The sequence below is a fragment of the Acomys russatus genome, chromosome 27 (assembly GCF_903995435.1).
Source record: "Acomys russatus chromosome 27, mAcoRus1.1, whole genome shotgun sequence".
In the NCBI taxonomy this organism is placed as follows: Eukaryota; Metazoa; Chordata; class Mammalia; order Rodentia; family Muridae; genus Acomys; species Acomys russatus.
In genome coordinates, this window is record NC_067163.1 from 54,435,558 (window position 1) to 54,449,316 (window position 13,759).

Consider the following 13,759-nt stretch of genomic DNA (forward strand, 5'->3'; position numbering starts at 1 on the left):
AGCTTGGAGAGTTATTTCATTGTATTGTACATTTAAAGGATCTACCACAAAGTAAGTGTGTGTGTGTGTGTGTGTGTGTGTGTGTGTGTGTGTGTGCAGGTGCCTGTATGGCACACATGAGGAGGCCAGTGGTCATTGTCAGGTATCAGTGTTCTCAGGAATGGTTCACTGTTTTTGGACAGGTTCATTCATTGGCCTGGCACTTGAGAAGTAGGCTAGACTAGCAAGCTACTCAGGGATCTATCTACCTGTCTGTTTTTTTCAGTGTTGGGATAATAACTGTGTAACACCAGGCCTGGCTTTTTAAATAATGGTTCTAGGGATCCAACTTGTAAGGGATCCAACTATACCAACTGGCCTCTACGATGAGCCCTTGGTGAATTAATTAATTAATTAGCTCACACATAAAGTAGCTTACAGAGGAAAATAAAAGGGCTAAAGATCCACTAAGCCCTTCAAGTACCTGACAGCCTCCCACTTGTCCCCATCTCTTAAAGGTTCTACTACCTCCCAGTAGCACCAAGCTGGGGAGACCAGGCCTTTAATATATAAACTTCTAGAGGACATAAAATCTGGATAGAAGTCTAGACACAAACTGGAGCCTTTAGTTTAGTGATTCTATTCATTGAGACTCACAGTCCTAAAAAGCAAAGGACTCGTCTCTAATCAGATAAAATCATGAGAAAGTTTATATGGAAATTCATGAGGATGCCCTGAGGAGATGCTTCGGTGGGGGACATGCTTTCTATGTCAGCATGAAGATGTGATCGCAAATCTCCAGAACTTACAGAAAGCTGGACATAGCAGCAAGCATCGTTAACCTTGGCACTCCTGCTTTAGATAGGAGGCAGAGACAGGAGCATCCTCAGAAGCTTGTGAGTCAGCTAGCCTGGTATATGTAGCAAAAGAGAGAGAGACCCTGCCTCAAATAAGGCAGAAGGGGAGAACTGACACCAGAGGTTGTCCTTTGACCTCCATACTTGTGCTAAGGCATTCACATGCACTCATATACATGAACATGCGCACATAGACACACAGACACACATACACACACATATACACACACACACATACACACACACACACACACATACACACACACACACACACACACACACACACACACACATACACACACACACACACACATACACACACACACACATACACACACACACATACACACACACACACATACACACACACACATACATACACACACACACACATACATACACACACATACACACACATACACACACACACACACATACACACACACATACACACACACACATATCTTAAGATAGAAAGATAGAGAGAAAAACAGAGACAGAGACAAAGGAACACAGAGATAATTAGGGGCGCTGGAGGAGGAACACCTGCTGCCACAGTGAATACCCATGTTATCAAATTATGTCATGCAAATCTAGAAGGAAGTTGAAAAAAAATCTCACGTAAAAAGTGTCAATAAAAGGATCCCTAATAATATTCTGCTCTACTTATGTATCAGTATCATATTCAGGCATCATGAACACGTCGTCTGCAGCCTCCTCCTGCAGCACATGGGAACAGATGCAGAGACACACAGCCAGACACCTTGTAGAGAGTGAAACCTTGGAACACACAGCTCTAAATGGGATGACTCCATCGAATCCCTCCCCTCAGAGCTCAGGGAACCCTGCAGAAAGTAGAAAGAGTGTAAGAGCCAGGGCTGGTGGAGGACACCAGAGAACAAGGACTTCTAAGTCAACTGTGTAAAGCTCACATGACCTCACAGAGACTGAAGTAGTAAGCACAAGGCCAACATGGGTCTGCACATATACACACACATATATATGTGTGTGTACATATATACTTATGTCTCATAAAAATACTAAACATATATGTGTGTATACATATATACATATGTGTGTATATATCCATATATACATGCACACGTATAATATTTTATGTCCCATAAAATACTAAATACATATGTGTGTATACATATATGCACGTGTGCGTACACACACACACACACACACACACAAGTTTAGTATTTTTATGGGACTCCTGTGTGAATGTGTGGGTCTCTGATTCTTGTGCCTTCTCTTGAGATTCTTTTCCTTTTGTTAATTTGCCTTATCCAACTTTGATGTGATTTTTCTGTTTTAACTTATTATATTCTATTTTTTATGTTTTGTTGTTACCTTTTAGAAGGCCATCCTCCTTTCCTCCTTCTCCTCTCCTCCTCTTCCTTCTTCTTCTTTCTTCCTCTTCCTCCTCGTTTTCTCTCCTCTCCTCCTCCTCTTCCTCCTCTTCTTCCTCCTCTTCTTCCTGCTCCTCTCCTCCTCCTCTTCCTTCTCCTCCTCTTCCTCCTTTCCTCCTTCTCTTCCTCTTCCTCCTCCTTCTCTCCTCTTCCTCTTCTTCCTCCTCCTCCACTTCTGAGACAAGGTCTCATTATGTAGCTCTGGCTGTCTTGGAACTCACCATGTGGACCAGGCTCACCCACCTGCCTCTGCCTCCCAAGGGCTGGGATTAAAGGTTTGCATCACCATGCCTGGCTCAGGGGCTGTTCTTTTCTAATGAGAGACAGAAAGGGAATGGATCTGGATGGGACGGGAGGCAAGGAGGAAATGGGAAAAGTAGAGGGAGGAAAACTGTAACCAGGATATATTGTATGAAAAATTAATTTTAATAAAATGGAAAAGATTACAAATATTTTTAATTATTCATTTTACATTTGTGTGTGTGTTGTATGTGTCTATGTGGTGTGTGGGTGGATGTGTGTGGTGTGGTGTGTATGTATGGTATATATGTGTGTATGTGTTTGGTGTGTGTGGTGTGTGTTTTTGTATGTGTATGTATATGTATGTGCTGTGGTAAATGGTGTGTGTGTGCATGGTGTGTATGTGTTTGTACTGTGTTGTGTGTGTGTTGTGTGTGTGTTGTGTGTGTGGTGTTGAGCATGATGTGTGTGTGTGTTGTATGTATGTATATGTGTGTGGTCTCACAGCGCATGTACAGCGGTCAGAGGATACTTGGTAGGACTTGGTTTTCTCCTTCCACCACGTAGGCCCTGGGAATCATGTGCAGGCCGCCAGGCTTACAGGCTGTACTTGTCATTGCTGATCCAGTTCAACAGCACTTTTAAAGGCAAGCAACATTTTAGTAACATGTTAAAAAGAACGCCACTCCTTTCTTCCTCCTTTCTCTCTCCAATAAGACCTCTGAGGCTGATCATGTGTCTCTTAGCTTGATCATATAGACAACTTGACATCTGACTTTTTTTCTTTAAAGAAGACTTTTTTTTTTTTTAAAGATTTATTTATTTATTCAGAAGAAGGCATCATATCACATTATAGATGGCTGTGAGCCACCATGTGGTTTCTGGAATTGAACTCAGGACCTCTCGAAGAACAGTTAGTGCTCTTAACCACTGAGCCATCTCTCCAGCCCTTGACATCCAACTTTTAAAAACATTAGCTCTATAGCCCATATACTTTTCTTTCTAACCCCATCCTGACCTTTTCTTGCTCTTGATTTTTTATTATTTTCTACTCTTTACCATTTTGTTCCTACTTATTTTTCACTGTTATTTTTATTTATTATTTGTAATTTGTGTCATTGTTTAAGGTACCGGATCTTCGTTGCAAAAGATTATGAATACATAACTTTATTCTTCTAAGACCTTTCTGCTTATAACATGAGACAAATGGGCTAACTTGTCAAAGATCACTGCACCATGCAATTAAGTTGATGACTCCATGAAGAATAGCCAACCCTCGTATAGCTAAAATGACATTTCTAAATGAAAAAAAAAAATTGTACTTGAATAGAATGCCCTGGGACTTTTATCACATAATTGTCTGGACATAACAATGGAATGGTTAAAGCAAGCTATATACCCTGAAAATTGAAAGTTAAATTCCAAAATCATTAAATGTAATCACAGGAAACACACAGCAGCAAGAGCAGATAAAAAAAAAAGCCACAGCTACCAATGACCTTAAAATGAGGGTGAGAGCCTGCCCTAAAACTTCAGCCTCTCCATCAGCCACTGTCACAAACCATCGTCCTTTCACTGCTTGATTGTTTCATTTTCACTGATGTGGTTCAGTTTAAGGAATTGGTATAAATCAACAGCTTATTTGTTCTGGCATTGGAAACACTCGGTGAAGTGTCACAGTGATTTGATATAAGGTTGAAGAGACCATATGCAGAATCCATGATGGTAATCTACCAGCTGTTCCTCCCTCTTTCATGTAAGCACTGATGTAGGCACAAATCTTGTAGTATCGTATATTTGCACACACACACAAACACACACACACACACGCATGCACACTTTCACACACGCACTTACTCTCTAAAGGAGAAAAATTTACCATACTCTAATTGTTAGGTCTCAAATATGGGCTAACATATCTATTTAAAATATCAAAGCTGACCTGGGCACCAGAGTCTCCCAGCATCCCTCAGTCCCTAGCTGGATACTTGAAGCTGGCATGCCCCACCCCCTTCCCTAAACCTCTCTAGCCCAGGGGCTGGGCTGTCCTTCCTGCAGGTGCATTTTTTTTCAAAAAACATAATCCAGCCATTTTCATTACCTGGCCCCTTTTTCTTCTATTCTTTACTCTCCTGGCTCTCCCCTTTCTCCTGTCCTCAAATGGCTTGGCTCAGGGTCATGTCCACTCTGGTTCTTTCCAGATGTCTCTGCCTCTGGCTATGTTCTTCGATTTATCTACAATAACCCTTCTCATCATACCTAGTATCAGTCATGTCTTTCCTTCTTTATTTCTTCTTTTTCATTCGGTAAGTAGTGCCCAACTAAGGAAATAAACTTATTTACAAATCACAACAGTGCACCAGGCAGTGATGGGAGGCTAAAACTTTTTTGTCTTCTTGATACTATTGTTATGTAGCCTAGGCTGGCCTTGACTGGAAGCAATCCTCCAGCCTCAGCCTCTCGGCAGCTGATGCCAACATAATACTGAATTTAAAGACGTGCTTTTAAAACAATCTTCTTGGAGGCCATAAAATCTGGTGTCCTTAAAAACTGAGAGGCCCAGACAAGACATTTGAACAAATGACACTGTAGTGTTGTAATACTCTGAAAGAGATCGGGGGCCTTTATTGAGCCACCTGCCCACATCTGCTCTTTGTTCCTATTGCAGATTGGAGAGCTATCCGATTATACGAATAAAGAAGGTTTCCAACACAGAGAGACTTCTCAATACATGGACATTCAGAGATGTGCCACCAAACACTACAGCTCTCGTTGCTACTTCATAAGTAGAGGCTCAGGCGTGTTGACAAGAGTGGCCCTAGATCAGTGGAGTTAAGGGAAGAAACCCAACCAGGCAGCCTAATCTTTCCACATAGCAGCCATGGAGTTCAGATCTAGAATGAAGTCATTTGCCTTCCCTTTGCTGCTTTGAATCAGTAAGAAGGCTAGCATGCTCAGGTCTCAGCTCCCACCCAGACTGGTTGCTTTTCTCCATGTCATAAGGACCCTCAGCTGCAAGGCAGTCTATGTTTTCTGCCCCTTTCTTCCCCCGGGTAGGACGAAACTCAACAGACGGTAGCATCCATACAAACCATCCACAGGACTTTGTGTGAATGTCAAATGAAAGGGGAAGAGAGTGTGTTGTCATGGAGATACTAAGGCAAATTACGAGAGGAGAGAAAGCTGAAACCCATTCTGCCATCTCAACCGTTATTTACTCAAGTAATAAATCAAGTCATCTTTGTCAAAATCAATGTAACAGGAAATGGACTAAAAATAAACCCTGCAATCCAATCAACACTGTCTCCTGAACAGCAGAATCGTCTAAAAGGAATGCTCCATTGCACATTTAGCTCTGTCACTGTTAACATTTCTATATGAGCACTTGTGTGTGCTTTCTCTTTGTTCGAATTCCTTCTTAAAATTCAGCATTAATCACCAAGGTAGGTTAAAATAGAGACAGCGTTCGCTAGGATACCATTTCATGGGTAGAATAGTTTCTAAACTTATGACAGGTCAGGAAAGTGAAACAATCTTGAAGAAGGAAGGAATACTTCCCAGAGAAGGGAAAAGAAACATCTACGTAAGAGTTGACAGTTGGCAACACAGACCCTACCATTCTGTGATGGGAGCCAGTGACAGACTTTGAACTCTTAGCTCCACACTGAAGCCCCAGTGGTCCCCTAAGAAAGGTGTGCCCCCTTTGGAGGGAACTTTTCTACAGTGTAGTTGACCAAGAGCATAATGAATCTTGGAACACAAGTGAGGTATGACAGATGAAGTCAAATTGTGTTAGTCTTTTATCTCACGAAACACTCTCTCCCATTTCCAGATTCATGGAATCATAACTACTGTGAGGTGGAAAGCCCCAGAGAGCACAGGAGATGAGCTAGCTTTCATCAGGGGCTCATCAGAGGTTCTGGGGTCAGTTTACTGGCAGACCCGAGCTTTTAAATTTTTAGTTTTTATTCTTTTTAAAAATCTCTTGGATCCCAGCACATATGACCTTTAAAAAAAAAAAAAAAAAAAAAAAAAAAAAAAAAAAAAAAAACTCTATACCAAAAAAAAATCTAATGTTCTTTGCAGAATCACAGTTGAAACATTGGTTTTGTTTCAAAAAATAATGATGCAAAACAGGGAGTTAAAACTGTTTCCTGTAGTCTCCTAGGACAAGGTCTGACTATCAGCAAATCTCTAGCCTTCTGTTTCCGTTATTGGAAGGGGCTGGTTAAACCTCTATTGTTTCCACGGCTGTCTTGTTCATCCAATACTGTTGCCTAAACCATGAACACTCCTTAGAAGTTGGTGAGGAAAATGCAGAAAACTGATTGGAATTGAGTTCCTGTCATGAGAGAGGAATGGAAGAAAGACAAGACCAGACAAGATAAAACAAAACAACAACAACACCCAGAGAGTTTAGGTTTTTGAGGAATTTTTAACTATTGATGACATTTTGTACGGTTTATAAATGCCATTTGGGAGACAGAAAATTGCAAGGCATTTACTGCTAACTCTTTAATGTACTTGCATATAAATAGTCACTGTTATTTAAGGCATACAACAGGTTAAGATATGAAGACTTTTTTTTTTTTTATTTCTGTCAATTCTAGAAATGGTTGTTGAGCTGTTGTTTATCCCATCCTCTCTTTGGAACCGTGTTTGTTACCCTTTGTTTGTTGTCTTTAGCTTCAAACTCAGGTGTAATGTGGACAGTTCCTTGTGCTTCCACAAAGGGGCAGTGTAACATGGGGAAGGCAAGGTGACGTCAGGACCTGGTCTGATTTACTCTGACAGACTAGCCATAGGAATGTGAAGACCCTCTGCTGGCATCACTGTGAGCTACAGCCCCACTTCCCCCCAACCCAGAGAGCTGATGCTGCTGAGTGACATGATGTTGAGTTAGGTCTGATAGTCCTCAGCCTTTTACCCACTCTTCTCACCATGGAAATTAGCACAGTATCAACCAAAGGCTCCAGGACACACCAGGTTACCTTCCAAGGGTAGGCACACACACACACACACACACACACACACACATTTATACATACATACACATATACTCCCAGCTGTATATATTATAAAAGAAGGAAGGTTGAGGGAATCCTGAACTCTGGATAGATGATTTGACAGTCATCAGCCACTATGAGTCCTAGCAAGTCACTGACTAGGGAAGGGAAAAACAGGACATAGAAGCATCTATGCCACAGAGTGACTGGGAGAACTCAAAGGGGAGATAGCACGCCGAGAGTGAGGCCACGGAAAGTGAGAGAACTAGAGCTAAGTTCTTATTTCCAGTTCCCAGTTACCTTACAATGGAAGAATTGGGTAGTTTAATTCACTGTATTCATTCCTTCTCATAGTGAGAAGATGCGAGCCAGTGCCCTTCACTCTGGAGCCTGGGGGCTTAAACACCAAGAAAACACATTTGACCATTTGGCCTACTGCAAGGAAGGCTTATTCTTGGTATTCTTTTTTTCTGAGAATGTTGACACAAGGACTTCAACTCTCCAATATGCACATAGGAGTGAGCAAACTTTACCACATATAATCAACATTTTACCTTAAATATAATTGGCAGTATTTCTCTTCACTACATCAACTGCAAGACCCCAACGTAAGTCTCCAGGAGTCACCTTACCTTTGATAGTTGATTTAACAAGAAAACACTTTAATCAGCCTTTGTATGTTCATGTAGGTAAATTCTCAAACATGAAAATACTGGGCAAGTCTCAGAATCTTTCAAATTGGGGGTGGCGAGGGATACATCACACTGCCCAGAACTGGACAGAGGAAAAACTGTCCTCATTGATTTTTAAAACCAAACAAAAAATCAAAGCAACAACAACAACCTAAATGCACAGCATGAGGCTGGATCACCTGACTAATGACTAATGACATTTAGGACTTGTAGACCTGAAGGAATGGATTTCAAAATTCCTGTCACCCTATGGCGCTGTTCTCAGACTGGATTCTATAAGCACTCTGCCTGAACTCAGGTTCCATGGCTTTTCTGTACCTCTTTAATGTACCATTGTTGGTCTTGATTCTCCTCAAGACAGAAATACTGCTGGGGCTACTAACACAGTGACACAGTGCTTGTCCAGCATGTGAAAGGCCTTTGGTGCAATGCTTAGTGCTACACAATTTACAAAAAGAAGACAGGGGCACTGAGGGTCACTTTCAACTAGCAGTGGAGAACCCATATGTCTGTGGATAGCACGGGGTGCTGTTGTTTGGGTGGTTTGCTTACAGTTAGGACTTAGATTTGAGACAGCCATTCCCCGTAGGAATTTCTGTAGCCTTTAGTTTAGCCAAGACAGATATCTGGGGGTGGGGGTGGGGGTGGTCCATTCACTTGGGAAGCTAAAATAAAGCTTCTAGGGTTGAGATCCACATTCTTGGGCCAACTCCCAAAGCACTTCTCCCCAGAGAACTGGCCACAGGTCTGAAGCCTGGGCCTGTGTTCCAAAGACCAGAGGGAAGAAGATCAGAGATGAACAGCACCAAAGTGCATAGATAACTACTGTGTGACCTTACATCCAGAGATTGGGCTGTGATGCACAAATGCCCTGCCTCCTAAATCCCTACAGGAAGAGAGACACAAGAATTTAGATGGAATGTAAACTATTTCATAAGGACATGTGCTCACATGGCTTTTGCCCAGAAAGAACTTGAACTCATTCTTAATTGTGGCTCAGCAGGACCTCGGATTAAAATAGCAAAGGGAAGGAGGGGTGGTGCACAGGCACATACAGGAGACAGGCACAGGGTCTGGAAGCAGCAGGTCACCTCCAAGTCCTCAGAAGGCTGCTTGAATTTCATCGAATTCTCCTGTGGCTTCCCTGACAGTTCCTCTCACGTCAACCTTCCACATACAATACATATCTTCCTTGTAGGTCCTTCCACTAATCTTTGCATAGATTCCGTTTTACCTAACCCTCATTGCCCAAATGTACGGTGTAACAAGACACCCATGCTGCTGGAAAAGGGAAAATAAAAAACAAACAAATAAACAACAACCAAAACTTCTTTTAGATTTTGTTCACCCATCTTGAGGGTGATGCCCCTGAACTGGGTGGAGAGGCTGGACCTCAGGAGATAGCACAATGGGAAGGGTGGTCCTGCGGTGGAAAGGAGAGGATGCTAACACACCACATCACAATCAGAAGAAGAGTCTGCAAGAGCCCAAAGGAACCCTGGGTACCACATGGGACCACTCCCACTTCATGATGGAGATAGAGGCTCAAGTCTAGGACTGCTCACGAGCTTGGTAACCAGGTACAGATGGCAGGTAAATGTGGGTTCTAAAAGTCATGTATTTAAGGGGACCAGTCCAGTGTTCCAAGGCTGTGTGCTTCCCTTCTGAAAAATACCCCTCCCCCTAAGACCCTCTCTCCCCATTTTCCCGCACCGCATCCCTTGAAAACAGGGCTTGCTTTTATTCTTATTCTTAATTTGTTTTTGAAAGGAGGGAGAGGATTTTGGCATAACCACACCTTAATTCTCTTCTCTGAAACTGGAAAGACCAACTGCAGTTTCTCAGAAAGGTTATGAGAATGAAAAGATGTGGGGGGGGGAAACCTCTCCCCATTAAAAGATGTGAGAAAACAAACCTCCCCCATCCCATGACTCTGTATTTCCTTGTGTTTTCTTCTAGGCTTCTCTTATAAAGTATGCCCTTCCTTAACCACCTTTCCTTGGCAGAAATCTCGAGAAACTGGTATCTACTGTCTCCTTTAGAGCTACCAGCGGCTGGAAAGGTATCAGAATATAGGAAGGAGCCGACTACAGCAGGTACACACCTCCACTGCTGAGGTATGCGTGGCCTACAGGAAAGAGTGGCCGAGGGCCAGAATTTGCATTCTGTGTCCTGTCCCCATCCCCTTGGCTGTGTTTTAGCCGAAGTCTAGAGAATTCCAGTATTTTCCGGTTCTTACCTTGAGAGGCACAGCAGCAGGTGGGGCCAGGCAGCTCTGACTGATCTGAACTGTTGGGCAGTATCTGAAGAGTTGGGCTCTTGTTGCTAGTACTGTGGTACCGATTTCTTCTTCACAGTTCGTCGGGAGTACCTCTTGGGTAAAAGTTGCTCCTCTCCTCTGGGTTGTCTGTTTGCCCATGTCAGCAGCGAAGGACTGGACGCTTTGTGCAACTGAGAACTCGGCGGCATTCCCAGCTTGCGGGTCCATACCGCACAGGTCCTCGTGGGCAGAAATGACTGGCCAGTGCTTCCAGCCCATGGAAGGACTGTTTCTCCCATCATTCATAGCAGGAGCTGGGCTAGCAAGCCTGCATGGCAATTGTTGTGGGTAGCCAAGTTTCCTAGAGACAGGGTCCAGGCCCCGCCTACTCTGAGGGGATCCGCCAACAGCACCCCTCCTTACTTCCAGATTCTGAGGTTTGTCTGTTTCTTCCTCCTTTTCCTTCAGTGAATGGGGATTGGAAACAGCTGGTGTTCGTGTTCCAGGCCCTTCTGCCGGCAGCAGGCTCAAAGGAGAAGGCGCTAAGACCTGTGTACATCTGAGTTCCCAGGGAGCCAAGAAGCTTGTCCTGGGACTTGGAAAACTGCCTCCCTCCTCCAGTCCCCCTGGGACTGCTGTTGATGCTGCTGTGGCTGGAGACGGGGCGGGGAAAGTTTGGGTAGCTCGGGTTGGTGGGGGCTGCAGATGGATGAAGAGGAAGGAAGTTTTCATGTGCTGCAGCTGAGGTTGCTCGGCCATTTCCTCCAAGGGAGCAGGGCTGGCCCCTGCCGGGCTTGCAGACCTCAGTGTCTCCGCAGCTGCAGGCAGACGTGACTCAGCCCCATGGTTTTACCATCAGCCTGTGGAAGGAAATAACACACCTTTAGCACCCAGGGGGTGTCTCCAGTGAGTTGGGGGGGGGCAGAGGATCGTGTTTGCTGAAGAACTGGACTCTGCTCAGAGTTACAAAAACAAACATTGGTGGAGAAAATCTACAAGTGACAGATGAGGCGTGTGCGGGCGGGGGTGGGGGGCTTGGAGGGCAATCAAGACAGCCTACCACACCTGTGTCCAAGTGGAATCTCTTTCTCTGCCTTTTACCGTTCATCCTACTGTTTAATCCTAAATTCTCTTAACTTTTCCTGTGATTTGCAGTCTGATCCGAAAGAAACCATATGGTTTATAAGTGAAACTTCCAGGAAATTTTTAGCTTATAGATATCTTTTGTCAACGTTTTCCTGCAACTCTTCTTTCAAGACTGCGGCTCCTTCAGGGTCCCCTGTAGAGGTTTTTCTCATGGTCCAGGCCAAAGTATTCAACACTATAGTTTGAACGTGTTACCTCCAAAATTCAAATGTTGCTGAGGTGAGTGAGAGGAGGGGCTTCTGAGAGGTGATTAAAGTCCATGTACGTCCACCCTGTGCACTCCGCTCATAAAGAGGCTTCATGAGGAACCCAGGTAGTGTTAGTGCTGGGCCCAGAACCCTTCTTTCTATTTCTTCCATTTGTGAACTTACTGCAGGGGCAACAGAAGTTTTGATTCTTAGTTATGTGACTACGGAATATGCAGAGAAATGGATGATGCCTGGGCGCTGATGGTAGGGCTGGCTTGGAAGACATGTGTAGGAGACCTCCATGAGAAATCATTAAATATTAGGGGCGATCAGAGGAGTTTTAGCTCTGGGTAAGAAGTAGCAGTAAGAGAGAGAGGAACCAAGCTTATCTTTGGATATAAATAGCATTGTGATTGAAAACATGAGCCATGTTCATAGCAGCCTAATTTGTAATAACCAGAAACTGGAAACGACCTAGACGTCCCTCGAGCAAAGAACGGACAAAGAAAATGTGGTACATTTACACAATGGAATACGGCTCAGCTGCTAAAAACAGAGACGTCATGCAATGCGCAGGCAAATGGATGGAACTAGAAAATACCATTCTGAGCGAGTCAACCCAGACACAGAAAGACAACGCATGGCCTGTACTCACTTATAAGTGTGTCTTAGCCTAAAGTACAGGATAACCATGAGGCAATCCACAGACCCAAAGAAGCCAAGGAGGCCCAACGGAAGATGTTTGAATCTCATTCAGAAGGGGAAATAGAATAAGCATATAAAGTAGATGGAGGGAGGGAACTGGGTGGGAGAGGGGGTGGGGAGGGTAACAGGGTGGGGATCAGGGGGAGAGCTGGGTGTAGGTAGGGGATGACTGGGAGAGAGAATAGAAATTGGTGAGGGGCATTTCTGGCACACGGGAAGCTCCCAGTAGTCTATGGGGGTGACCCTAGAGGAGACTCCTAGCAACAGGGCCTATGGAGCCTTGAAGTAGCCACCTCCTGCAGGCAGGTGGGAATTCCAGTGAAGGAAGGGGCCCATCAACCCACTCATAAAACCTTTGACCCAAAATTTGTCTTGCCTACAAGAAGTGTAGAGATAAAGATGGAGCAGAGATTGAGGGAGTGGCCAACCAATGGCTGGCGTAATTTGAGAACCAACCCATGGGAGAATGCCAACCCTTGACATTATTCCTGATACTCTATAATGCTTACAGACAGGAGCCTAGCATAACTGTCTTCTGAGAGGCTTCATCTAGCAGCTGATGGAAACAGATGTAGAGACCCACGGCTAAACAATAGGCAAGCACAGGGAGTTTTCTGGAAGAATGGGAGGAAGAACTGAGGAAACCAGAGGGGTTAAGGACATCACAAGAAGACCTACAAGGTAAACTAACTTGTACTCATGGGGGCTCACAGAGACTGAACCACCAACCAAAGAGAATGCATGGGCCAGATGTAGACCCCCCCCCCCGCACATATATAGCCGATGTTCGGCAGGATCATCATGTGGGTCCCCTGACGTTTTTGCCTGCCTTTGGGTCCCTTTCCTTTAGCTGGGTTGCCGTGTCTGACCTCAGTGGAAGAAGATGCGCTTGGTCTCACTGAGACTCGAGATGTCAAGGTGGGTTGGTACCCCTTGGGGGCCTTCCCTTCTCTGAGAAGGAGAGAGGACATGAGGGAAGAGGGATGTGAGGGTGGGACTTGGAGGAGGGGAGGAAGAGTCATGGAATAGGCTGGAAAGCGATTAAATAAATAAGTAAATAAATGGGAAAAAACCATGAATTTTGGTGAAAAACATTTCTTTGAATCTTTCTTCCACTGGGTGGCTGTGTGAACTGGGAAAAGTAATATATCTTTGTGGTGACCAGCTTTCTGTAAGACTAGCTAATCATACCTAGTGTACAGATTTGCTGTTGCTGTAGGGATTAAGTACGTGGCATACAACTAATTCTAAATAACCATTAGCTACTCTTG

At 44.1% G+C, this 13,759-nt stretch overlaps 1 protein-coding gene across 2 annotated transcripts in view; it reads right to left on the minus strand.

Annotated features, from left to right (window-relative positions):
* Nucleotides 1–10,328: 10,328 nt before the first annotated feature.
* The window catches only part of LOC127210174 (uncharacterized), an 85,853-nt gene continuing 82,422 nt past the window's right edge, over nt 10,329–13,759 (minus strand). Inside the window, exon 2 of one of the 2 annotated variants that reach the window (XM_051169851.1) lies at nt 10,329–11,309. In XM_051169851.1, the coding sequence (XP_051025808.1) occupies nt 10,387–11,208 (822 nt within the window). In that variant the 5' untranslated portion in view covers nt 11,209–11,309 and the 3' untranslated portion in view covers nt 10,329–10,386. The remainder of the gene's footprint in view (nt 11,310–13,759) is intronic. The other variant, XM_051169850.1, reaches the window with a different exon arrangement.